At 39.2% G+C, this 26,978-nt stretch overlaps 1 protein-coding gene across 2 annotated transcripts in view; it reads right to left on the reverse strand.

Moving 5' to 3' along the window:
- The window catches only part of TRIO (trio Rho guanine nucleotide exchange factor), a 245,029-nt gene that overhangs the window by 87,986 nt on the left and 130,065 nt on the right, over positions 1–26,978 (reverse strand). For both annotated transcript variants that reach the window (XM_059854645.1, XM_059854652.1), the window contains exons 15-27: positions 26,534–26,700; positions 19,512–19,631; positions 17,907–18,098; positions 17,292–17,441; positions 15,690–15,804; positions 11,193–11,308; positions 7,851–7,973; positions 4,557–4,751; positions 4,330–4,445; positions 3,754–3,820; positions 2,862–2,971; positions 1,740–1,809; positions 1,195–1,284 (exon numbers count right to left, since the gene is read on the reverse strand). In XM_059854645.1, the coding sequence (XP_059710628.1) occupies positions 1,195–1,284; positions 1,740–1,809; positions 2,862–2,971; positions 3,754–3,820; positions 4,330–4,445; positions 4,557–4,751; positions 7,851–7,973; positions 11,193–11,308; positions 15,690–15,804; positions 17,292–17,441; positions 17,907–18,098; positions 19,512–19,631; positions 26,534–26,700 (1,631 nt within the window). The remainder of the gene's footprint in view (positions 1–1,194; positions 1,285–1,739; positions 1,810–2,861; positions 2,972–3,753; positions 3,821–4,329; positions 4,446–4,556; positions 4,752–7,850; positions 7,974–11,192; positions 11,309–15,689; positions 15,805–17,291; positions 17,442–17,906; positions 18,099–19,511; positions 19,632–26,533; positions 26,701–26,978) is intronic.

Here is a 26,978-nt window from a genome sequence, read left to right on the forward strand (position 1 = left end):
AATTTCAAACAGTGAGTTATGCCCCACAGCTATGTACCATCAAACCATGGTTACAGTATCAGAAATTCCCAAAATGGGATACACATGATATTTTCACATGGACCAGTGGTGTCATCAGTGGAAGCGCTCAAGGTCTCTGTGCACAGAATTAAGTCTTCACACTTCTAATATATTTTAGGTGGATTAGGGGATGGAGAGCTCTGGATACAGTGGTAAAACAGATGGATCAAAGGAGGAGGTGGCAAGAATTTATTTCTAATAGTTTTATTAGAGCCCTGTGCTATTTTTTTTAAATAGTATTTACTAAATGTTTCCAGGAATTTTTTTGGTCATATCTACCTGATTTTGTGTAACTCACCTGCTCTTCTTCAAACACTGAAAACTTAACAGAGGCTTCACAGAAAGGCTTTGCCTTACAACGTTTAAAAACCTCATTTCCTCAGTGATTAGACTTTTGAGATTACCTCAAGGGCTTCAGGGATTTCCTCTACTTCCCTCTACTTGTACAAACAATTCTAAAAAAAATTGTGGAGTCATCATACAGCTAGTGGGGAAAAAAATAGAAAAAGACAGCACTCTAATTAAATAATCTATTAATACATGTCCAACCAAAACTCAGTCACTGTGGCCAAAATTCCTCCCTCAAACTTCTAACACACCTACATTTTTCCTGCTTTTTTATGCAGAATATTACACGTGTATGCCATGGAACCATGGGACTGAATAAGGAGGTTCAGCCCTTCTGAATAACAGCAGTGAACTGAATTACCACTACATGCAATTACAGCTGTGCTCCAAAAAAAGCGCTCCAAAAACTCAACCAACATTTCTGTCTCTATTACATACAATGCAAACTAAGCACATCAAAATGCTAAGATTTGCAGGATGCGCTTGTGTGAGCTGAAGATTCATGTCTCGGTGGTTGTTGCCAGAACCTGCTTCCAGTTCTGAACCGCTCTGGTATTTGACAGCGACTTTTCACATCTGATTTGACAGCTCTATAACACCAACTAAGCAATGGAAGCAACCATGTGAGATAAAGAATTGATTTTCTTGAGCTGACAGCTTGATAAATTGCAGCGTTATTAACAGGAAACTTGCATTTTCTTAACAAATTAGGCACTCACCAGAACCACAAGTAAGAATCAAACAGCCAAGGTGTTTTAGCTTTTAGGATGGACATGAGGTACTTACATCAAAGTATGCTCCTGCATGTTCTAATATCAGCTGAGTGGAATCTGGCTTATTTTTACAGTAGGTAACATACATCTGGAATTTATCTGCCTGCAGAACAAAATGCAAATTTGCAAAGGTTATCAGAGAGCATCATTCCTGTCTCAAAGTTTTTACGCCATTCTCAGAGAGCTTATCTTCCCTATCAAGAAACTGAGCTCTACAGAATTACATTTCCACTCAAACTGGTAGCGTAAAAATACACATCAGGCAAGTATGACTGAAAACAACAGCAATGTGTATAAAAACAGGTTATTCAAAGCAAAGACAAACCAAATCTGCACGCAGGTTTAGGTAACTTTCATACACTTCAAGAGCAGCTAAGGACTGGCATCTGACAGGAGTGCCCTAATTATTGTTGTCTCAGTTAAAGATACACACGTTTTACTTTAATTTGCAGGAAGAGATATTTTTACAAATCGAAAAGGGGTCTGAGAGCAAGAATTCATCCCATTATGCATCCTTATCCCTGCTTCTACTTCTAAACGCAAGTCTGACTTCATTACCCAAGTAACGAAGCAATGTCCAACATCTTCTGGTAACTGTTCATATTTTTCCAACTCCTTGAGAAATATACTGTGGGTAGAAAAGAAACAAGTAGTACAAGGCATATGAAACATGTTCATTACAGCACTTGTTTGGATCTACTGTCTGTGGACAAAGGCCATTAGAAAACTTTCTGTAATACCAAATGTATGAGCTAGAGAAATAAATATAACAAATAGATAAAAATGTGTAATAAAAGTACTAATATAAAATATAATTCAGTAAAAATTCTGATGAGAAGATCAGAAATTGAACCAGTGGACATGCAGCTAATACGTAAGAATACACAAAAATTTAGTAATTGCTGTTGTTCTCTATCAAGAAGGTTTCCTACTGTTTTCAGTTTCAAGAAAAACCTTCATCTCAATTTAAAAAAACCCTAAACCTTGCTTTTTGGGTACTCAAGTTCTCGAGTTAACACAAAGCATACAAAGAACTGTAAAATCGGGGTCTGGAATACACTAGGTATATTTTATTACTTGAAAGAATCATAATCAATACAAATGTGTACATAACCAGGAAATAACAAAGAAGGAAGATTCAGAGCAAGACTTCTGTACACAGATCCTCCTAAGAACCACTCTGTTCAGACGAAATGGAGTGGACTAGTCCCCTTTCTGCTCTGTACTCCAGTAATTGTAACGATGCTGGAGCATCTCCACGGAAGCTAAGAAGAGCCAAGAAGAGCTGAGAGCCTTATTCTTTCCCACTAACTTGTATATCAGGAATGAGGGTTCTGAAAGAACGACAGAACCCTAATGTTTATGCTATGTTTGTATTTTATTGAGTTCAATGGTTTTCATCTCTTTAGAACAACTGATAAACCTACAAAATTTTGATGTACCCAAAAAATCTCTTATATGCTGAAAGATGCCTGAGACTGAAAAATAATTTCTAATGGCATACCTACCTCTCTGAAAAAAGCAACAGCTGAAATAATTTAGCAATGCAAGAGGAAAATCTTTTAATTTTTTTAATGGGAAAGCATTTATTATTGAAATATACAGTATTTTCACTAGGAAATCCCTCAGGTCATCATTTGGATTTAGCAGTAGTATGGAAATGGAAGATAAGTCACTCACTTATTGTGGAACTCATAAATTTCCTGCATGTTTCCAAAGATAATGTGTTCTTTGTTTACAATACCAGGTGGGATCTCCTCAACTCCACTTGTCATTTCCCATAGATATGTCTGCCCAGGAAAAAAAAAAAAGATGTGTGAAAAGTGATGATAAACTCCCAACAGACACAGCCAGGTATCTGTAAGTATGCATTAAACTAGAAACTGGGCAAAGATCATACAGCAGCATCATCTCCAATTGTGACAGTGCCTGTTGTGTCAAATATACCTTGTGATTTTGACAGTGAAATACAAGTTCTAAAACTGACAATTTAACATAGTCCCTGAGACTTCATAATTTAAAATGCATAGTGTTCTTGACAACCTCTAATGCTTCAGGATATTCCTTATCAAGGTCATGTCTGCAGTCTAGAAGTTCATGCTTTGTGCAACAGCTACCACTGAACATTAGTTGCTTCAGCATAACAATTACTGGGCACTTTTCCATGGAATCCCACTGAATTTCTATTCAAAAAGTCAGCTAGTAGCAGAACATGTGATACAGATAATAAGAGAATTAGCACAAGCTCTCCCCTATTGCTAGCAAAGCAAATAAAGTAAACCCCTCCTTTTTCCCTCCTCTCTCTAAAACAAAACCCCCCCACACGATTATGAATTGGGAAAGGAACAAATACTGAAACTCACTACCAACAAAAGCAAAACATATAGGGTGAATTCTGAAATGGCTGTTATCAGATGTAATTCTAAGTTTCTTCTCAACAGCACTAAGATTACTTAAGTTGATCCTATGATTCCAAACCAATCATGCTCTGCTGTTAAAACCAGAAAAAAAACCACAAAGCAACGGATTGAATCCTGCCTTCAAAGATTAGTGAAAAAAAAAGAAAACTCACATCCATGCATTCCCGGAGGTCTCTTACGTAAGCCTTTTCTGTCTGAATTAGCTCAGCCATAATGAACCTTAGGTGACAACAGAAAGAATAATCAAATCTCAGTCTGTTAAACCACTGTGAACACATAATAACCAGAACACATCGTTCTCCTCATCAGCTTTTGCTTTTCCACTGCAGCAAGAAAAATCTGAGAAGTGAAATGTGAAGAGAGACAACAGAGAAAGGAAACCTACGAGGTAACATCCCTCCATTACTAACCAGAAAAGAAATTGGGAAGGAGATGGAATTTTTTCTCTAGCACTTTTCCCTGTTACAGCCATTTAACTTTTGTAAAGGAAAAAAGCATGTTAAAAGAAGTCTAACAGATTTGAAAGTTTAAGATTCTGTCATGCTAGAATTATCTACAAGAAACAAGAACAAGCATGTGAATAAATGGCAATAAGAGATACTGAGTACTATCCACTCTCTTTTTACCATTTATATAATTTCTAAGCTCCCAGACAAGCCATGACAGTTGTTTCATTATCAGGATTGATTTATGCATTCTCATTGATTAAATATAAATAAATGTATTACTCTTTCCTGCGGGCAGACTTTCGTTTTTCTTCGTTAAGCTCATGAGCAGCATCGCGCAGTTTCACCTCTGACCCAGGGACACTGGCTGGGATTATATCCAGCTGCAAGCTTTTGCTCTTTATTAAAGAAAGGAAAAATTGATTAAGGAAGGAGACAGGAGAAAAAGGTAGCTAAATCAAATGCAAGTAAAGATTGTTTGTCTGTCATCACACTCAAATTTCTCTTACCGATTTATTGGAATCTGAGGAAATACCCAGAGCTTTCTCTAAAGAGGTCCTGTATTTCTCCATGCGCAGGGAAAAGTCTCTGTACCTCTTATCCACTGCTGTGACACATTTTTTAATCTCTGTTGCATGAGCATGCCCTTTTTCACAAAAGCCATCAGCCAGCTGTATCAACAACTTCACCCTCTCTTTGGTTTGCTATGAAAACAGGAAAATATCGAACAGTTACAAGCTCTACCTGTCATGCAGGGGGTCATTTTGCTTAACTGCTACTAAGCGCAATTAGAGAAGGAATTGAAGAAGCTACCTTCTTCCCCTCTCTTCCCAGAACTTCTTTAAACAGATACCTTTTACTTATTAAAAAGAGCACAAGATTAATGTAGGTTTCCTTGGGCTTTATTATTACATGACTAGAAGCAGATTGCTTATTTTTCTTTGAAATATGTGCTTCATATCTAACCCAGAGATTAAATTCTGCTAGGCAAGCCTTTCAGCATGAGTACTCTTGCATCAATACAAAGGCATTTTGATGCCAAAGTGGGTACTTTTTTCATTACCACTGAAGCACTGATATTAGACCTGGCCCACAGTCCCAAGAATCTACCTCCTTTAGATACCACAGAAATGCTGAGATGGAAGTTAGTCTTGGTATATGCTTTAATCTGTAATGGATGAAGACCAAATTCTTTAAATCTTTTCTATATTATGCTTTGTTGGCACAGAGCTGTTTGAGAGAAACTAAGAGAAACAAGTAGTTATCAACAAATCTCTAAATGCTTTTCCCAAACTGCCTAAGATTATGCACTTTCTTTCATGTAAATCATAAATCATCCACAATGGATGAGTTTACACATCCACCTCTCTCTCTCTGTCATGAGTGAAGTGTACTTGGTAGCCCTTGCTAGCAGGGAGTTAAGCAAAATAGTCAATAAAAACTTGACTCTTACATTATTGAAAAAATCAAGTTTGTCCTCTCTTAATTCTTTTTGTTCCCTAATGTAGGGGGATACAGTTTGGGTAAATGAAGGTGGTATAGAAGGTAATCTTATCCCCCAATGAGTTGCAGCTGGACCAATTACTAAAGATTAGAAGCAGGCCTGATCTTACCAGGCCACGCCTGTAGCCAATAAGAACAAGTGGTGTAAAAGAGTGGATTGGTGGGCTCTCGAGTCAGATGACTGCTGCAAGGACCAGGAACAGTCAGTGCTTAGAGGAGCTGCCTGTGAGAAATATCGAGGAGGTACAAAGCTCTAGCAATGTGAAATCCTTGCACTATAATGACATTAGAACTCATGCTATCTAAGACAACACCCTAATGGTCCCTCATCCAAGCATTTATTTTCAGTATGGAATTAGCAAGGGCTAACATATCTTCCCAACAGGTAGCAAAATGCTAAGGGAGTGACACAAACAACATGCTTTCAAAAGCGGCACCAATGTCATCTGCAGGTTGAAAGAGGAAATAAGGAGGAGTAGTGGTGCTCTGCATGCTGGAAGGGATCCAGGAAATCAAAGTCTGAAGCAAAGTTCAAACAGAAGAAAATCCAGGTTTGAACATCAAAAGTGATCTCTGTTCTTTCTGGATTTTTTTTTTCTCCCCATGGTCCTTTGACCATCTCCAAGTCTCTTCTGAGGTGATCCTTCAGACAAAGGAACACTTGCTTACTTTCCTGGGCTTGATTATTTCTCTATGAAGGTTGGAGAGGCGGAGGGAAAAACAGGTAACAATTTGAACAGGTGGCAAAAAAACCCAGAGCCAGACAAGGCTACAAACTCAGGTAGTTCAGTCATGCAATGGTTATCTGTCTTTCATATGTGAAAACTGGAAAGCCTCAGGAGTGACAACTTTACAGCCTCAGGCCTGTAAAGGCCTCCAGAGATGCATCCAGATCTCCATCCAGAGATGCAGAATAACATTTTGCTGTCTGACTCAAAAAGGTTTACAGGACAAGCACAGAATACTTAAATAAAATGAGTTACCTAACAAATAAATATCTTCCATTTTTCTAATATCTTCTAATTAATAATCAGAATAATAATAATACAGATTGTTGCATTTTATATCATAAATGAACATTCAGTTATCCTCAATCATGAAGATATGAAAGTGGAAATCAAAGGCCCTGAAACATTTGTAGGTAGTGAAAACGTTTTTAAGCTACCTCACTATGATTTTATCATGAGAAATCAACAGCACATGAGGCTCATGGAGCTCCAGTAACCATGAATATCTGCTCATTATCTTCTGGTTTATTCTATTCTCAGCAGAAATACAGACAGAAAGCTACTGCAAGTAAACAGATCTTGATGAACACATCCTTGGGGGATTTTTTGATGGGCAAGGGGAATTCAGTTGTTTTATTTTGTTTCAAATCTTACATAATTCAACTTCTACCAACTTGTTTATTGACAATCAGGAGAAGGAACATGATGCACCCTCAGCAAGTTTGTTGATGATATGAAACAGGGGGGACAGGCTGTGCTCAGTGGGAGCTTGACAGGCTGGGGAGTTAAGCAGAGGAATCTAAGGAAGTTCAACAAGGGCTAAGGCAGGGTCCTGCAAGCTGGGGGAAATAACCCCAGTACCAGCAGAGGTTGCTGGCTGACCTACTAGGTAACAGCTCGGTGGAGAAGGAGCTGGGAGCCTTGGTGGATGAGCATGAACCTGCAGTGCCCTCGTGGCCAGGAGAGCCAAGGGTACCCTGGGGTGCATCAGGAAGAGTGTGGCCACAGGTCAAGGGAGCTGATCCTGACACTCTACTTGACCCTAATGAGGCCACATGTGGAGTATCGTGTTCAATTCTGGTTTCCACAGCTCAGGAAAGACAAGGAGCTAATGGAGAGGGTCCAGCAGAGCAACACAAAGATGGTTTGGGGTCTGGAGCACCTCTCTAACAAGGAGAGACTTAGGGAGCTGGGCCAGTTTATTCTGGAGAAGAATGAGAGGGGATCTCACCAAAATATAAAATATCTCAAAGGCAGCTATCAGGGGAATGGTGCCAGACTCGTCAGTGATGCCCAGTGACAGGACAAGGACTAACAGCCCTGAACTAAAACACAAGAAGTTCCATCTCAACATGAGGAACTTTTTTGCACTGAGGGTGGCAGGGCACTGAACAGGCTGCCCAGGGATATCATGGATGCTCCCTCTGTGAAGACATTCAAAACCCACATGGACGCATTCCTGTGTAACCTGCTCTTGGGGACCCTGTCAAGGCAGGGTAACTGGACTAACTTATCCCCAGGGGTTCCTTACAACTCTAAGTATTTTGTGATAATTTTTAAAATTTATTTTACCTTTGCTGTGATCTGAAACTCTTCATGTTCTTTTAACAGCTCTTGAGTGTGCTGGATACTGGAACCAGTGGAAGTATGTGTGGATAAATAAAACTCTCCATTGTCATGAATCCATTCCAAAGCCTAAACAGAGCATTAATGAAGAAAAGTAAGAGAAAAGATAATATATTTTTACCAATAGAAACCATCTGAAATCAGTATTTCACACCTACAGTTTGGCCACAGGTGAATTTTACTCTTTGCCATTTGTGGCAATCATCCAATACCTCTACAATACCAAATAGTTCATAACTCTGAAATAATTCACATAGACTATGAAGCAATGCTTTGAGAATTAAAAATGATGTATGAATCCAAACACTTCAGGGAAGCCCACTACTGCAGGACTATAGCAGTCCACTATTAAAAGGTTTTAACTAATTGGGTATATTTTAATAGTATACTTTCCTCAGCTGAGAAAAAAGGAAAAAAAAATCACTTTTTGGTGCCACATGGGACAGCTATGCTCAGAAATATACATGTTCCAACTTGTAAAAATGTACTTAAGACAGACAAGTGAACAGGCTAAACTTCCCAAGCACATAAGATTTAACTATCACTTTGCTCTTTTGCTGACATGTATTCCAGCCTCACAAAGTGTTGTCTGTGCTCCTAGAAATAAAACCTGCAGCAGAGAAGGAACAGTGAGATGTCTCAGTTAAATGAAGTTATGTATGTATAAACAGAAAAAACAACAACAAAGAACTGCAAACTAAGATTGTTTCCCTTCCACATTCTGATACTTTATTTGCTCACTATTATGAAAAATGCTGATCTTTGTAAATTATCTATGCTTTACCCACATTACCTGCTGCCCTTTTAAGCATAACTCAGTGGTTGTGAGAAATCTCTGGCTCCTGGAAAATGCAGGAGCTGTCTCCAACTGCTGCATAGCAGTGAAAATCTAACTGACAACTGTTCTGCAGCTCTCAATACAGGCCTCCTACAGCAGCAGGCAGAGGGATGGGAGCTTAGAAACTTCTCGTTTCTGAAAAAGCCAATAGCAGATGTTCAAAGAGTTTTATACGGCTTGCTCAGGATCACTTTATTACTAAATGCATGTGCAGCTTCTATATCTTCAGTAAGTGCACAGAACACTAGACAAAAATTTAATACCCCAAGAGAAAAAGTAGTAGAATGCTGGTGGGTCCTCGCCCTTCCCTTGAAAAGATAAACTGAAATTATGAGTGCTATCTATCCACACTAGCAAGAACAGGAAAAGATTTATCTTGGTGGACAGTAGATATGTATGTTTCACACATATCCTTACACTGAATCAGAAAAGGCACAGTCTGTATTATAATTTCACCAATAATTTAAGCTCATCAAACTGTGATGAAACAACGTTGATTCCCTTACTTCCACTTCAAATGCTTTTCCTTCTTGGTGCAAAACCTGAAATGAGTAGAAAGCCTTCAAATTCAACACCAAATGTGAATGCCAGGATGCCATTTTCTTAGTCACATACTAGTGCAGGTGCAAGCCTGATGAAAGGGGCTTATACTTTTAAAAGTTGCTGATGGAACAACTGTTGGACTTCTGTCAAAAAAGCAACATTTCAACCAACCACCTCTATGACACATGTTGTCATTCTAATGTCAGTCTTTGCAAGTGAAGACTGATATGGACAGGCACAGCATGGCTATCATATTACCAACAACATTTAATACTTCTCTGCCTTTTCTTAGTGCGTTTATAACATAGTGCTGGAATGAATGATAAGCATTCCCCAAATCACAGAATGGTTTTGATTGGAAGAGAACCTAAAGATCATGTAGTTCCAATCCCCCCACCATGAGAATGAAATGTTGTCTTTTCCTAACTTGCTGGCAGCTCTCTAGAGGCACAGTATAAAAGAAAGTTCAACTTGATCCTAATTCCTACAGTTTAGATCAGGTTTTATTTCACCTGACGTATCACTACAAGAACTGGAGGAATCAGTTTTCAGGTAAGCCCTTAACCCTGAAAGGATTTGAGAATCTAACACTGTTCTTGCAAACTGGTATGATATCTTTTCCATCACAAGGGCATCAAGTTCTGAAAGCACAAAGAACAGGTTCTTCCAAATTCCAGAAAGACATCTAAATGAAGACAGCAACACTTCCATTTTTTTGGCTAATCACTGTGGAGTCCCATATATGGTTTGGTTCACTTTGCTTTTTGATGACTGAACTGGTGATTGCTGAAAAATGGGATTTACAATGAAAATGCTGACAGATCTTTATCTCCAGTGTTTGACTGTTGGTTAGTAATCTCTATACAAAAACAAGTAGATCATGTGCTTGTCAGAGGTTTAAATTAAGGCTATTCAAAAGTAGGGCAGGGAGGCGAGGGCAGGGGGGCAGGGAAGGGATCGTGGTATTGTTTTAAAGAAGTATCAGATTTCAAATTCACTCCAAGATGCATCTTGCATTAATTTCTTTGTGAAAGCATGAAAGGCAGACTTGAGAATTCTTTCAAGAGAGCAAACCAGACCAATAGTATTTAAACTTTTGTCTAAATTAGCTGTCAGAAAGAAATAAAAGATTAGGTTTTTGAGCCCTTTCAAGAGGATCTGACTATACTTACCACTATGGGCATTGTGTCATTTTCCACAGAACAGGAACAGATAGCTTCCTTTCTTTGTCTTATAACCAGTTAAAAAAAAAAAAAAAAAAACTAAAAAACCATCACAGATCAATCTGCTTACCACTTCTGCCTTGAATCCCTACTTCTTTTTAAGGCATGTGTTTTGATTAGTGAAGGAATTTTTTTTTGTGTGTGTGGTAGTTACTTAATAGTTCTTTTCAGACTGATAAACTCAACAAAATACCAAGAGGTGGATCTATCATGCAGGAAACCATGAAACCAAAAACAAAGAATTGAAAAACCAAAGTAATTCAGTTATTATTGTTTAATGAGTTATCCAACTTGTCAGATTTCTAGAACTGCCAATCAACTTAATTAGATATTTTTCCTCCAACATCTGAGAAAAATGCTGCTGCCTGTAATTTCCCCAGACAATTTAGGTGTGTGTGTAAAAGTTAACAAGCATAACAATTTGTCAAACACAAGCTTGCAGAAATTAGATTTGCCAGCACCAGATGAAGCTGGCAGAAGCAAAACATCACCTTTAAGTTACAACAGTTACAGACACACCGCCTCACCGTACTTAGTTGCTCTGTATTAAAGGGAAGGCAAAGAATTCAATTTGCTACTTCAATCCTTCTGATATTGTAACCATTTGAAATATTGAAGTGAATGACAAATTTGTTACTGTGAGAAGACAGTGAACCAAAGAGGATTCTCCTGTGAAGCCCTCACCTGTTTGGCACTTCTTTCAAACACCACATACTGCTGGCATTGATCAAGACGCCTTTTACGCATGGTCCAATAATGCAGCACACGGTTCTCCCTCTGAAACAGTTCATTCAAGATATCTGAAGAAATGAAAACAGAGCTTATGACAACCAAATTTAAAATATCTCACTAAAATCAGGAGAATAAAATACTCTACATTGTAGAATTTACTATACACTTGCTCTTTCTGTTAGTCTTTGCTTTGCTTTTTTTCCTGATATTAATGAAACATGGAGTGTTCCTTTTTCATTACTTATAGAACTACTGGTTAAAGAAACTAGAGATGCAATTAAAACTTACTACTGACATGGTTTTTTCCTCTCAAATATTTTTCACAAGGGGACTGCCACTGCTTAAAGCAGGATTGAAAACGTAGGCTGATAAATATGGCACTTGATGGGGTTTCCTCAGAAAGAATAAGCATGCAAAAGTAATCACATGTTTAACATATTATATTGAAGTAAAAAAAGGGAATTTTTAAGATATCAGTCTCCTATAAAGTATTTTAATGATTTAATACAGATGAACAAATGTACAACCTCAGGTCACCACAAGATCAAATGCAGCATAAGTAAGCTGCCTTGTTAAATATGAATGTTCACTGAACCTTGGCAGAACTTGCAGGTAATCAAATACTTAACTCCACAGTTTGTTATTCCTGAGTATCAGAAAACTCACATCCAAATCCCACATGTCCAACCTTTTAAATTCTTCCTAGCAAAGACCTTGTGCTATGCAGGTATGCATAGACCTTATGCAGAAGACCTTATCCGAATTCTGCTTCTTTAATGCTTATGGTTTTTCCATCGAAAAAAGAAATTCTAGCAGTTCCCCATGAAGCCCACTTTACCCACTGCTGCTTCCAGAGCAGCGGCTCTACTTGACTTGGTAGTTGCAAATCCGGAGGGCAAGCCCAGCACAGGGGAATGGGGGCACTCAATGTCTCCACCAGGTGATTCTGTGGCAATTGCACAGAGCCAAAAGAGAGGTCCAGCAGGAGCGACCACAAAAAGTCTTTTTACACCCACACTTGCTTTTCTACTTATACCCAGAGCTGACTATTTTCCATAATCCATAATTATGAGTGAAGGCTATCAGGTGCTAGGTGTCTTAAGGTCTCTGCATTCTGCTCTCCCACTGTGCAGGTCCACCATGCTTTACATCCCAAAAGCTAACAACTCCAATAAACAGTTTGACAAGACAAGCTCAAATAACAGGAAGCCTGAGGGGAAATGCATCTTTGTCTACCTCATCAGAGATCTGGGATCAAACACAATCACTTGTCACAGCCTCCGTAAGGATTATGAAACCTGTCTGCATCCCTGCCAACATCCTTCTGCTTACAAGAACCATATTCCCACTCGCCACAGGGTACTGAGATCACCCAGAATATGCTTTTGGTTGGAATGTGGTCACTATGGCCAAGTTTTATTTCTTGCTGGTCAGGCTCCCCTCATATGCCAAGCTATGAGCTGATCTGCTGTGAGCTGAAAGCTGATCCCCTGCTTTCTCAGTTTAATTTCTGCCTTATGTCACCTCCAAAACACTTGCTCAGAGTATATGCCAGATTTCAGGAGGCAGGGAGGTGGAGTGGGTGGGACATAATTATCATTATACAATGCAACACACCCAACTGGACACAACACATAAAAAGAGACATCTTGATAGTGACGCAAGCAAAGTAGCTCTGACAAAGAGCAAGCGAGGTGAATTCAGCAAATTGGAACAGCTTTTGTTCTGTCAGGACATGATACAGATGGCAAGGCAGTGAGAGATATTTGGCTGGGCACTGTTAGTGTTAGTGCCATTAATTTCTTGGACTGACAAAGAGGAGAAAAAATATTCTATAAACTACTCTAAGGAAGTTATAGAACATCAATATTTGGAAAAGCTTTGGAAAAGCATCTCTGTATCTCAAGCCACCTGAACTACAGTCCCTGCTGCTGTCATTTACTTTAGTTACAACATTTGTTAGTATTGTTCCCTAAACTTTCAGCTTCTTCTCCAGGCTCAAAGAGCTCTCAGCTGTCTCTCTGCATCCTTCTATCAACCTATCTAAAAATATAAGCAGTACTGGACAAGTTCCTGAACCACGCTCAGTTGCAGCCTGTACAGCAGAGACAGGTAACACAGATGCACACAGACTTAGCAGCAGAAACAAAGATGAAGATGCTCTCATCTCTGAGCTTACAGGAATTGTCACCAACTCAATCCACCTGCCCCAGCACAGTTTTAAGCCACAGTTCCTTCCTAAGTGAGACGATGATTGGGTACCCTTAACTGCATAGCACAGAAACTATATACACTGGTATGCAGAGACATAAGGACACCTCTCAGAGTTCAGTACCACTGCAATTCCTGCTCCCCATGAAGCATATGCTTAGCTAAACTTTGCATAGATTAAAACATCACCTTTCTAGATAACTTAATTTGCATCTGGGAATAAGGATCAAGTATGCCACTGAATGAGGTTTCTGAAAAATTTTCAGCAGTTCTGCAGGATCTCAAAGCTTACTCAAGTTTTTAAGACATTAATTTATAAACTGTATACTCATTGCAGGCTGCCAGTCTCAAGCATACATCTGAGTTGTAATGCTCTATTAGAACATATGTAGCCCCTCTTTCACTAAAATAAACACTCCATTTTGTTCTCGATTTAGAAAAGAGATGAAAGAACATCTCTTTTTTTCTTGACACGCATATTCGAACAGGAAGAACAGACTGAATTTCTTTGTCATTTGGTCAGCTACCATCACACCATTGAGACCTAACAGGAAGGAGTCCCTACTATCTCTATCTTAACTCATGTTTAATTCTCAGAAGAATATATTACATGATTTATGGAGGAAACAGCTTATTTTTTTCTACTTGGGGATTTCTGTTGGTTTTTTGTTCCTTTTTAAACATGTATCACTCATCCAGAATTTTAAATGTAAGCAGAACATGTGTAACTCTATGGTTCTGATATGTAATTATTACTCTTAAGGACATTCGTTGAGATCTTTATATTTTTTCCTCATATAAGCACATTTATCTTTATCAGAATGACTGTTCCTATACAGATTTCAAAACTGAATTTTTAAAAAAATTGTCTTATATTCAGTAAGTGTGGTAGCTACAACTTCCTGCTTTCTTCTGCTCTGTTTTGTTTCTTACTGAAAAGCGAACTAAGTGACAATGTCAGCTTCAGTTATTGATACTGCTGGTATTTGTGTTGAGATTTTGTTTTGTACAGTTCTAGAAATGTTGGGGACGGAAGAAAAACAATGAGCTGTTTACCCCTTGTAGTTAAAGTGAACCAGTGAACATGTCCTTTTCTAATACAGTCATCAAGTAAATTAGGGTGGAAGTGACCTCTGCAGGCCATCTGTTTTAATCTCCTCTTCAAAGCACCACTAACTTCAAAGTTTTCCAGGAGCTTGTTCAACTAAGTTTTAAATTCTTAGGGGTACAGATCCTATTACCTCTCTGGGCTACCTGCTCTAATCCATCTTGCTCTAACACTTTCTCTCATTCAGAATTTTCCTTGCTGCAACTGTTTTTCTGGACTTACTGCCATGTTCCTCTTGAGTCTGGCTACATCATATGCATGACTCCCCTTTGGGTAGGTACAAACAGCATTTAATTAGCAATTAGACTTCTCTTGTTTTGAGACTGTAGTGTGGCCAGAGTGCCCAGTCACAGCTTCAAAATGCATAGAGCAGAATATGACTGGCAATTAAATTATTAAAATGCAGTATTTACTTCTGAATCTCTCTGATCTCTGTTCTGCTACCACACCCAGCAGTTATGCCTACCTTATTGATTTTTGCACTTTGTCCCTCAAAGCCCTACAGGTCTCTCTCTCTCCATTCCCTAGAGTGCTTATTACCCCTTAAAGCTGTACTATGTATTATTAATCTCAGCAAAAGCCAAGCCTCACGTAGTAGCTCTTTCCAGCTTCACCTCAGCTACTACCTGTCCACACATCCAGTTTAAACATGATGTAAGTTATCCCATAGTACATGAAGTTCCTCAACACTGATTCAAACTATCTGAAGAGCTCAAGGACATCGTACAAGCAATATCCTCATATCACTGTGGCACTCCCAGGGAGCTTGCAGAATGCCTGACACCAACACATTGAATAAGCTTACGCTGAGCAGCTCCCATTTGGCTTCAGACCAAACCTTATCATGTGGAAGTTTACTACCTCGTTGTCTCAATAAAAGCAACACATTTGGGTCTCAAATAGAAAGAAGATTAGGTGTAAGTAGCAGATAAAAGAATTCCAAGCAACTTCATTTGAGTATAAGAGACTTTGAAGACTGTCAGCACCTTCAAAGTGTGCAAGCAATTTGTTTCCCGTTAAGCCTGACAGAACTCTTTCCACTTGGGCAGGCTTCACTACCCTATCCACACATACTGCAGCACATGATGATCATATTCCAGTGAGAAGAAAGAGAACAAGAAGCCTCTTACTTTTCACTTGCTGTTCAGGTGCTTTGATGTGTGTCACCATCCCTGGCATGTTGACGCTGTTCCTGTGCAGGTATTTCAGGAAGACATCAGCATTCCTCCGAGCCAGTGTGCAGGCCTAGAGAGTCAGAGGTACAACTTTATTTGAAAATGCACAAATAAACATGCAGAAGAAATTAAAGATCTTCCTAACTCTCTTTTTGTACATTTGTCACCCTCTTCAGTTTTGGAAAGCATTGCATGTTGAATCTTTTCTACAAGTAAGCCAAGCCAACCCAACTATTAAAATAGATATTCCGCCTAACAGCAGTTACAGCTTACCTGGCAGAGAAAAAACAAAGCAGATAAACAAATACAAATAAAATAAATAAAGAAAATGCTATTCCTCTTTTCTGAAGTACCTGAAAAGCAATTATCTGCTCTAGGGCTTTCAGCATGACTCAGATCACAGAGAAGTTTGTTTAGTGTATGTGCCATGTGCCACCAGAAGGTGCTTACTGTGTAAACATTGCACATGCTTTTGTACCCATATTCCGAAACATCCATTAGTACTTTAAACAAAAAGCGAATGTTTTGCTGAAGTGAAACCAAAAATGCTAAAATAGTAATACCTGCTCTTAAAATATGAAGGCAAGGCCTTGAGAAATTTCAGTCCTTGCCAGTATATTGCAAGCACTCAGCTCAGTTGTCATCTTCATCTTAACAAATATCAAATACTACATATGGGTTGTCTGCTTCATTTTTAACATGCAAATTATGGAATGCTACTTCAATAGGTTAGATGAAGGTAGAATGGTTTGATACAGCAGCAAAGATACTAAGTCATTTCTCATACCATTTTAAAACAAAGATTAGTAATTCATGACAGCTGCAGAAGGATCTGTTAGGCTGTATACTTTGAGTTCTGTTAATATGTTTTTGAGTGTTGTAGTCTGTGTAATGAGAACAAGAAGGTTTCTAACAAATAAATTTTATGCTCTTAGCAGTCTTTCATGGTGATGCTGGAAAATGCCTTTGATAACAAAGTTAGTTATACTGCTCTGCAAGCACATGCTGCACATTAAATTCAGTATGATCAATAATCTTCTTCACTAGGACATTAGTTGGAACAAAAATCTTTCATTTATCTGAAGGCTATTACACAAAACCCAACTACTCCCAGATGCCTGTCTACCCATTTCCTCCTTCCGTATTCCTCTGTTGTCCCAGTACATCTGAGAGCTGCTCTGATGCACAGGCAGCAATGGCACTGTGTGACTTTCACTTCTCTTCCAAAGCAGCAGCCTCTAAGCATTCTTTAGAATGACAGCTGCTCAAAGCAGTGACTTCCAACTCCTCTTCAGTCACACTGGGAGATCTGACATCTACTCAAGTTCAACAGGAAATGTATTTATAAAACTGGCTACAATTTTATGCACTTGGCAGTATTCTCTTAATCACTGTCAGAAGCAGTTAACACACCACTTCCCACATCCTTGCAGTTGGGGACACACCTGTAGTTTGGAACGGGCATTGTTGCTTCCCACAGCCACGTCAGCACTGTTAGAGCTGTTTGCCTGCATGCTTCCCAAGACACAGGAGACCACAAAAAATCCCCAACCTTACCTTCAGAAATGCTTCCTTCTGCTCCAGGTGTTTGCTTATCATGGGAGTAACATGATCTGTTTCAGAGTTGGGGCCCAGTTTGTCTGCTCCCCCACACCAATCTTCTTCTCGCTTATATTCTTGCTCCAGGCTTTCCAGCACACTGCACACCTTTCAGGAAAAGAAGGCTAATTCAGTAAGGCAAAAAAATCAAAATTCAGGCCTCAAAAAAAGAAAACCCATCTACTCCTTATATATACCCCCTAGCTTCTGACACGTTTTGACTGGGACTTAAGGCAAAAAAAACTTTGGCTGTAGGTTTGCCAGCACTGGCCTGCTTATGTGGAAGTGCTCAGTGGCTGTCCCTAAAATTGTTCATCTTTCTCTGCCTCTCTGACTGCATAGCTCTGGATGGGCTTAAGTTATGGCTGCAGAGAAGGCAGCCTTGCCAACCTCCCCCCAAACTTTTCTGTGGACAATTAGATTAAACTGATTTTTCTCTGACTCCCACACAAAAACCAGAACTAGCCATCAAATGAGTAAACATAACCAAACCTCATCAACCATTTTTTCAAGTAATGCTGTTTTATGCCACACTGAGGAATTAACCAAGGCAGACCTTCTGCATTTCTGTACCTGCTCAGAAGTTTTATAGAAGGCAACAGAGGCATTCACAAGCTTGAGGCGATCCTCCATCTTCAGCATCAGCTGCTGCCAGTGGGAAGCGACTTTCTCTGCACACTCCCGGATCATGTCCATATCATAGTGGTTAGCCTGCAGCATTGCCTCTGCCTTCTGCTGAACCTGCAGGGCACTCTGATGTGTTTTCTGACAAGAGGTGAAAAGTCAGGAGTTCAGTGGAGCACTTCAGTTCATTTACTTGGAGACCTCATAGGCTCACATTTCCACTGTGTCAATGACACTTCTGTACATGCACAAACACCCATCAACTGAAAATGACTGTCTGACACTAGTTACTGTATGACTTCTCCATGCAAATACAAAGGAAATGAACCCTGTAGAGATTTATCATCAAATCAACACTAAATAGCAGTTCTTAACAAATAGTAACTGTCTGGCATAAAGCTACATGTGATATATCTATGCTGCATTACATGTTGTTGTAATTATGAATTTCAGTTTGATTTTCTTTCCCTTCACAGTGAGAATAAAGAAGATGACAAAAATCTGTTTTATTTTGGCAATCTTTACAGCTTTAACTTCAGTCTTTTGCACATCAGTAGTGAGCAAAGAAAGGTGCAGGAATGCAGACCAATAAAAAGGACAACTGTCTATTGACTGCAAGCAATTTTTTTAAACTGTATTTCTCTGGGCAGAAAAATACTTGCCTAAAACCAAGTAATGTAATAATATTAAGGGGTTAAATACTACTAAGTATTATATCTGAGTAAAGAATGGCCTAGGAAACACAGATTTTTAAGCTTCCTCATAATTTATTCTTAAACTCACAAACACCTAGAGGTCTCATAATTTTTATACTTCAGAGTTACCAAAGCTCCTCGAAATGAGGGGCATACAGTGCAAATTTTAATTAAAAGAAAAAAAAATCAAGAGAGGGGAAGCATAAAATTATACCAAACAGGAAAAGAACATTAAAGAGTTACTGCAAGGCAGAGTAGTTCTGAAAATAGTCTACCCAAACAATCATAATATTGCTAATATTAGCACTAAGTTACTCAGTAGTGCATGTAAGTAAATAATACTGCAATTCAATCAATCTTAAGAACCTTGCCTATTTTTTGGCAGCCATATGACCAATCAGATAAGTTTAGCTTGAAGCCATGGCAGGGGGATTGACACACCACCACATAGAAGTTTCACTGAAACCTACTCTCAAACAAAAATGGAAATGTTAAAGGTTGACCTCAGAATACACAAAATTGCCACTTCCTGGTCCATTTAGTCTTAATTTTTTTTACATTTAGAATTACAAGTTATGTTCTAGGAAAGGAATAACAAATGAAAACACTATTTTCAGCAAAATTGCTGTGAACAGCAACCACTTGATAAAGATGCAAAAAGGCACTGAGAAGATGTTCACCTGGAACTGCAGCTTCAAAATATATAAGAACAAACACCAGCTTCTCAGTAAGTGTTTTGTCTCTTTGCCATGAGTTCAACAGCTTTTCCTAAACTGAAAATACTGTAGCATGAATCCAAGAGTGCTATTTACAGAGAACTGTAACTACAAGGCCATGGTCACTAAAATGGTGCTTTTACCTCTATTGCATGTTGAAACTGCTCATGCTCCCTCTGTAACTGTTCTGCCTCCTGCAAAGAGCTAGCAGTGATGAGCCCAGCATTTAACATTGACTCTCCATTTCGAATCCAACCCAAAACCTGTAACAAAAGAGAAGACCATGAAATACACAATTCCACTGCCAACCAGCAAAAAAGCACTACTGTGGGGGCAAAAACATTTAAGGTCACATCAGCACTGGAATTGATAACTAAATAATTTGTTAATTACATACTAGAGTGAATTTTATATTGAGTAAGCACAGTGAATGACATTCAGTACAATTTCACTGAGCTATCAACTCACAGCTTGCAGTCAACTACTACATGCTTGTGGCTTCAGTTCATACTCTGAAAAAGGTTGTGCTTCTGAAAACTGCTTCTGTCACCTGAAAAGCTGGAACAAGTTACAAGTAATAGTTGCCTGAAAGCCAGTGTCAGTACTGCAAATTAAAGATCTATAGCTTAGTAAAAAGTATGCATATAATTTTGAACAGTAGTGTTGAGAATAATGTGATCATTGAGTGCCCTTTTAACTGCTTAAAGATTTTAATTTTTCAGAATGTGCCTTCTTTGATGTGTCCAGTGAAACTGGAAGAATCCATAGCTGGGCAGAAACCTCAGGAGGCCACTTTATATGCTCCTTATCAACAGCAGGAACATGCAACTTTTTAGACCCCTCCCCAAAATAAAAGAAAAAGAAAAAAAGGACATTTTCTCCTTCTTTGTATCAGCTTTGTTTTTCCCTCTCCTCTCTCCATCAGAACATTATCTGATTCCCTCCTTTAGACTCCCCTTATGCTGTTGACCACAGTCTCTTCAATCTCTTCCATGTGAAGTCAGTCACCTTCTTTTTCTAGAACACTGCTCTTTTATGAGCTCTCTCCAGTTGATAACCATGACTTGGTCATAATTTTTCAAATACTGAGTAAAATGGGACATAATTCAGGTTATTCACCGTCATCTGTAGAACTCTTCTATGGAACTGCTGCCCAGCCAGTAATTACCCCTGTATTTATTCAGCTGATCATTCTTTCCAGTACATCATGCTCTGTATTTTTCACTATTCAAACTCATATCCTTCTTAAAGCACAGTTCTCCCATTCTCCCATCAAGATAATTCTGAACTGTAATCCAGCATCTTCTGATGAACTCAAAACCCCTTTTCAAAACCCCAGGTGCTCCTGCTTTTAACTTCAAATTCAATAGCATAATTGCTAACACATAGATTTTCTGACTGAGAACATGAATTAGTAGTATCCAAATACAGACAAACACAACTTCTTAAAATATTTCTAATCTGTTTTCCAATCTACTGAGTCCCTTAATAAGTTTTGTTACTGAGTATGTTTTTTCAGCAAGTTATCATTCCTGGTAATTTAGTCTCATATGACATTCTCATAGTAAGTTAGGGCCAGACACACTGAGCTGCACTATTTTAAAAGTTTTGACACTGCTTTTCCACCCCTCCCAGAAGAGCTGTTGCCTTGTCAGATAAAAAAGGGGGGGGGTTATCAATGGAAAGCTATGATTAATTGACCTGGGTTAGCCTTTTCTCCTTTTGTCACTGTTCAAGTTTAATGATCTACTTGTTTCAATATTTTTCCTGGGAACTGTGTTAAACTAGCTGACCTATAATCTTCCCTCAGCTAGTCCTTTTCCACTTTTGAGAAGTAGATGTTGAGTTTCAGGCCTCCAGAATCTCATCCAATCTCCTCATGTTTGGAAACAATGGCAACTTTCTAAGTATTCCAGAGTGAATTTCTTTAGGGCCAGCTGATTTGAACTTCCCCAGTTTTTCTAACTTCTTCCTACTAATTGATTTTAGACCTTTAATCGCTGCTAATAAATATATTAACTACCAAATCAGTTAGTTCTTAACACTAAATATTCTCATCCAGTGATCCACATGTGACACTACCAATTATAGCGTTAATGCACTAAGTGATCAGAATTATATGACTGCATTTGCAGTCAGCAAACATGGCCAGAACCCAAGACAATGACCTATAAAACGCAATTCCTCACAACCTGAAAGGCACATGTGGGTCTACATCCATAGTACACTCTAATGTGTCAGTTTGAAGCCATTGAGGTCAAGCCATCCTGACACAACATCCGTTCCCTCAAATCTGCACCACAATCTCACCCTCTCACTTACACTTATCCAGACTGTGACACTGTTGCATATTAATGCAAGTTCTGCCATTTCTGTCTGCACAATGAATAGGTAACAAGTTTTTTCCACCCTGACAGCATGTATTTGTATTCTCCTATATAAATTCTGCAAGCCTGTAGAAAAGTGTAAGTCTACAATGTAGGAGGGAAGGGCATGCCAGATGTGTAACTGGGTGCACATTCTGGTCTTCTGGGGAGAAAGCACTGGGTCAGGTGCAGCCTTGCAAGTAAGGGGAAGATGGCTCCAGCTTTGGAACAACCTCTCCTACTGCAAAGGTGACACCTGCAGATCACAGTCTGGAGGCACACAAAAGGGACTGTGAAAGAAACTGGGAGTTCCTAAGCTGCTAAGACATCTGGGGATTTTTAACACTCAGGGAGAAAGCCTGGGTAAGCCTCGGGAGTAGGAAAAACAGCAGCTTCTGAGGGAAGCAAATGGGTCCAAGAGACTGCAGATAGAAACTTTACATGGACAAATAAATTGCCTGCAAGAACACAGAGGCAGATGATTTTTTTTTTTTTCAAATTCCTTTTATATTTTTATTTTGTCTTGAAGTTATCCTTCTCTACCTTAAAAAGTAATTTTTCCATGCATGGTGTAACAAAACACACCTTTTTAGGGTTCTTATATATCTAGCCTTCTTCAGAGAATGTTAATGAAGGAGAATGCTTAAGTAGCACCAATTGAAAGCTCCTCTTGACTTGGCATCCCATTATTTACAGCAGCAACAGCTAGAACAGAACATGCCATTTCAAACACAAAGACTTGCCCTCCTGCTTGGTGCAGGTCAGGGTGCAAGTACACAAGCTGGTGAAACTCACAGGAGGAAATTAGCCAGCAGTACTCTCCCATTCCTTCTGCTCTGACTCAAGGGAAAATATAAGCATTAGGAAATAGAGAGCCTGTTCTCCTTCCAGGGGTGCCGCCTTCAGGGTTTGTTGGCATGTTCACGTTCCCACCACCTCCCTGTCTGAGTGGATCACAACCCCCATCTTTCCCCTCACAGCCTTCAACAGGCTAGAAAAGCACCAGCAAAGGTGTGGAAAAGAGACAGAATTTGAGTCACTTGGGACACTTGAAAAGGTCAGATAGGTAGATCTGTAATAAATGCTTGATTTAGGACTAGTTTCTTGGACAGATTTTTGACTGTAACTAAACATGATCACAAGACAACCTGCTTCAGTCTGCTGTCTTAGCTATGTTTTCATACCCATATGGCACTAAATGGAGTGCCAGGATACCCTTCCTGAGTAGCATTTTGGGATAGTCAGAGCTCAAGCACCAAGCTAAAAGATTTGCCAGTGAAAACACAAAGCAGCTAAGGTACTCTTGAGGGCTGAAGTATCTGTACACCACTGTACATATATGAATACATAGTTATATATCCAAGAACATACACCATGATCAGAACATCAGAAAACATTGCACTGAAAAGGCTTCATGAGCATACTGAAACCAACTGGATTGGCTTTGAAGCTTGGTAGGGATTTTGACCTTAAGCACAGTAAAGCATTCACTCTACACAGTGAGTACGTGGGAGTGATTGTAGCAGTAAGTAATCCAACAGCTGTATGTTAGGTGATTAATAAAGAAGGTTTGTCTGGCAAACATGCAGCTGGAGTTCTGCATGAGACAGACATTCTCATAAATATTACTCTGCCTCCACCTACTCATATGTCTCTGCCCTGCAAGAAAGTGCTCACATTTTCCTTTCCATGTTGCTTTCCCCATATACAGCTGTCTCTTTTACTTCAGTCAGCATTCTCTTCTCCCTGTCTTCCATGGTTTTTCTACACTGTAATTTGCTATCTGCTATTGCCCTTTCTGCACCTATTACACATCAAGTTGACAAGGAAATTCTTTGCAGGTTTTCTTTAAACCTCTGTTCGTCTTCTGGCTCCTGTGTTTCCTCCTAGTCCTGAGGCTTGATATACAAACCTTCAGTGCCACAAAGCAGAACAGGCACAATAGTTAAGGAAGAAGCAATACTGAATGTTTTTGTCTACTCTCTCTGCTTATTTGATAAAAAATCATTAAGCACAAGGTTTCGCTACCTAGTATGGAAGAGAATCTTTGCAAGTATTTGTCTGAATTCCTGCAGTGTTCCAGTCTAACCTCTTCACATGACTACAAGCTACATATTTTTATGTATTTTATATAAATGTGTGTGTGTGTGAAAATACAAGAGCAGTAATGTTGCTTTGGCAGGAAGAATTTAAATGGAAATACTGTTAGAATTCTTGCTATGCAGACAGTATACCATCTACATAATAAATATGCTTACACCCAGTTCATCAACAATAAAATCTAACCGAAAATCACAGTAATTGAACAGGGAAACCATGTGTTCACTGCTACAGGCAACAAAACACAAACAAACAGACTGAAGAGGAGGTTTACCACTTCATTTTACTCTCAGGTAAAGCACCTACTGTGACCTGCTGACCTATAAAGTTTTTCCTAGTGCAGAAGAGAGAGGAGAAGATCATGCTTCCTTAATCTTGTTTAATAAAAATAAAAATAAATCAGATGTGGTTTTATGAAAAGGCAACTGTAATTTCAAAACCAAGAGTTACCATCCTCAAAGCATTCCAAAGGGCTCAAAAGAAATCCTGTGAGACAATGTATTAACATTCAGATTGAGTTCTATTCAATTTTCAGGCCTCAGGCTGGGCAAGTAGTGCAGGTGAATCTGTATAGTAAAATCTGGAAAAGTAATACACGAACCTTCTGTAAGCTACATGTTCATGTATGATTGTCTGTAAGTTCACACATATTATGCCATTTAATTCAATATAAAACCCCTCTTGAGAGAGGGGTGTTTTAGAAATAGAAAATAGAATATGCTTTTTTCTTCCAAATCCCAGGCTACCAAGAAAAGACAGCTGGCTATGTTTACGTACTACTTATACCTTTTATTATAAGATAAGCTTTTCCAGTACTTTCTTAAGAATCTAAATCTTCAGTTTCACTCAGGGCTAGTAGTGGGTCAAAAAAGTTAGAAATTTCTTAAAGAATGATCTACAAATCACAGAGTGATTGTAATCACACAGTGATTTCTAATCACTATGTGCAATAGGGGCATTCCTCTAAAATCCATGATGTTCATCATCTGCCTGTTTGTGCCAAAATACAGAACATTTGTTTCAAACACAGGTTTAAACGCATCTTTTTTGTAACATTTAACTTGCATACAAACAAAGCCGGCGGAGCACAGCACTCACTTTATTGTGGGAGAATGCAATATAAATAACTGTTTAGTGTTTCTCTGAAATACTAGCAAACTGCTGTATTCTGTTCTTTTACTGAATACTATTTCAGTATCATGGAAATTAACAATTTTTTTCTTACTAATCCATCCCACCCAAACCCACTGACATACCATAAAGGGATGAGAGTGCCTCAGCTGGCATTATTTCTTTTAATTTTTCCTTCCTTTGCAGATGTGCACTCTTTTCCTTCATCTTCAATTAAAATGCTACTGACTACAGAAACTAGCCTGATCTGCAACACCTTTATCTCAACCATTACTCACATGGAAGGAGGAACTTGGAATCTGCACTTACCAAGTTGAGTAAGTGCTAAGGCAGATACAGCACAGTTCAGTAGAGTATGCAAAGCCTTGAAATAGAACATCAAGTATTTGATTGATGTCTATATTGCACTGACAGCAGACAACTATCAGTTTTTGGCATTCCTTTAATTCAAGACCACACAGAAACTTAACATCTGCTACTGTAGAGCAACCAACCACTGCCTGAAAATACTTTGGGAACCTTCTACTCACTTCTCCTAGTCCTAGTAGGACCCCTTTCATATTACTTAGCAATTTGGGAGTTGTCATTCAGTCTCATTTTGGGACACAGTAATACAACAGACTAAAGCAAACTTCTGTGATGCTGCCAAGTGTGAGCAAGATAAAAAAACTCTTACCTTTTCTATTGCCTTGTTTCATTTTTAAACTCTCACCTACTTCAGTCGCTTTGCTCATATCTCAAATCACCAAAGGTTTATGTGTGTATCAGATCAAGACCTCAAAACTTGCTACTTTATTGCCAGGAGAAGCAAAACTGTTTTTCTTCTATATTATTTTATCACTGTTTGTAGATGTTTCAAATAACAGACCCAGAAGTATTAGGTCAGTGTGCAGAGCCTTTGACTGAGCACTGTTGTTCATCACCATATAGATGGTAAAAGCATGGGTTTAACATTAGCTCAAATCACTCTATACTTCAAATACTTGACTTGTATCTACGGAATATCAGAATAACTTGGGTTGGAAAAAACCAACCATCAAGTCTGTTAACCTTGCACTGCCAAGTCCACCACTAAAGCGTGTGTCTCAGTGTCTCATCTACATGTCTTTTAAATATCTTCAGGGATGGTACCTCCATCAGTCCTGTTCCAGTGCTTAAAAACCCCTTCAGTGAAGAAATTTTTCCTAATATCTAATCTAAACCTTCTGTGGTACAACTTGAGGACTTTCCTTCTTTGTTCTATCACTTGTTAACCCAGTAAAGAATCCAACTCCTACTTTGATACAGAGAGTGATAAAGTCCCCCTGAGATTCCTTTATTCCAGGCTAAACATCCCCAGCTCTCTCAGCTGCTCCCACAGGACTTCTGCTCTAGATCCACGCAGCAAGATTGAGCAGTGATGCAAGTTAAAAAAATTCCCTTGATGTTAACAGAAGATGAAGTATCTCAGGTGACCAAAGTCCTGCCGTGCTCCCATCGAGATACTTTATGCAGCAGGAGGTGGTTTCCCGCGCGTGTTTTTGGGAGCAGAGCTCCCCGGGAGGGCACGGCTGCCAGGGTGGCCATACCTGCTTGACCTCTGCCTGCAGGTGGCGCAGCTGCACGCACTGCTCCAGGTGCTTGCGGTGCTGCTCGGCCGCCACGTCCAGCTCCTGCTGCTTCTCGTGCAGGAACTCCAGCAGGTCCTGCACGCGAGTGGCCATGTCCACGTCTCTGTCGCACAGCAGCTCCACACCTGCAGTCGGGATGGTCACATAGGAATGACTCGCAAAGCTTCCGAGACAAACTGCCCATTTCCACTGCTCTATGCTTTATTTTCTAGTTCCTTCTCCAAGTTCAACCTAATCCTTGGAGGATTTGCTTACATGAGTATAGGGGTTTGCACTCTAAAGAAGTGCAACATGGGGGTGTTTTTAAAATCTGATACTTACCCTATGCAATCATACACAGTGAAAAATATCAAATGAAGGGGCAGGGGCATAAGGAACAAAAAAGGAAGACATTACTTGAAAG

This window comes from Haemorhous mexicanus, chromosome 1 (genome assembly GCF_027477595.1).
Source record: "Haemorhous mexicanus isolate bHaeMex1 chromosome 1, bHaeMex1.pri, whole genome shotgun sequence".
Classification (NCBI taxonomy): Eukaryota; Metazoa; Chordata; class Aves; order Passeriformes; family Fringillidae; genus Haemorhous; species Haemorhous mexicanus.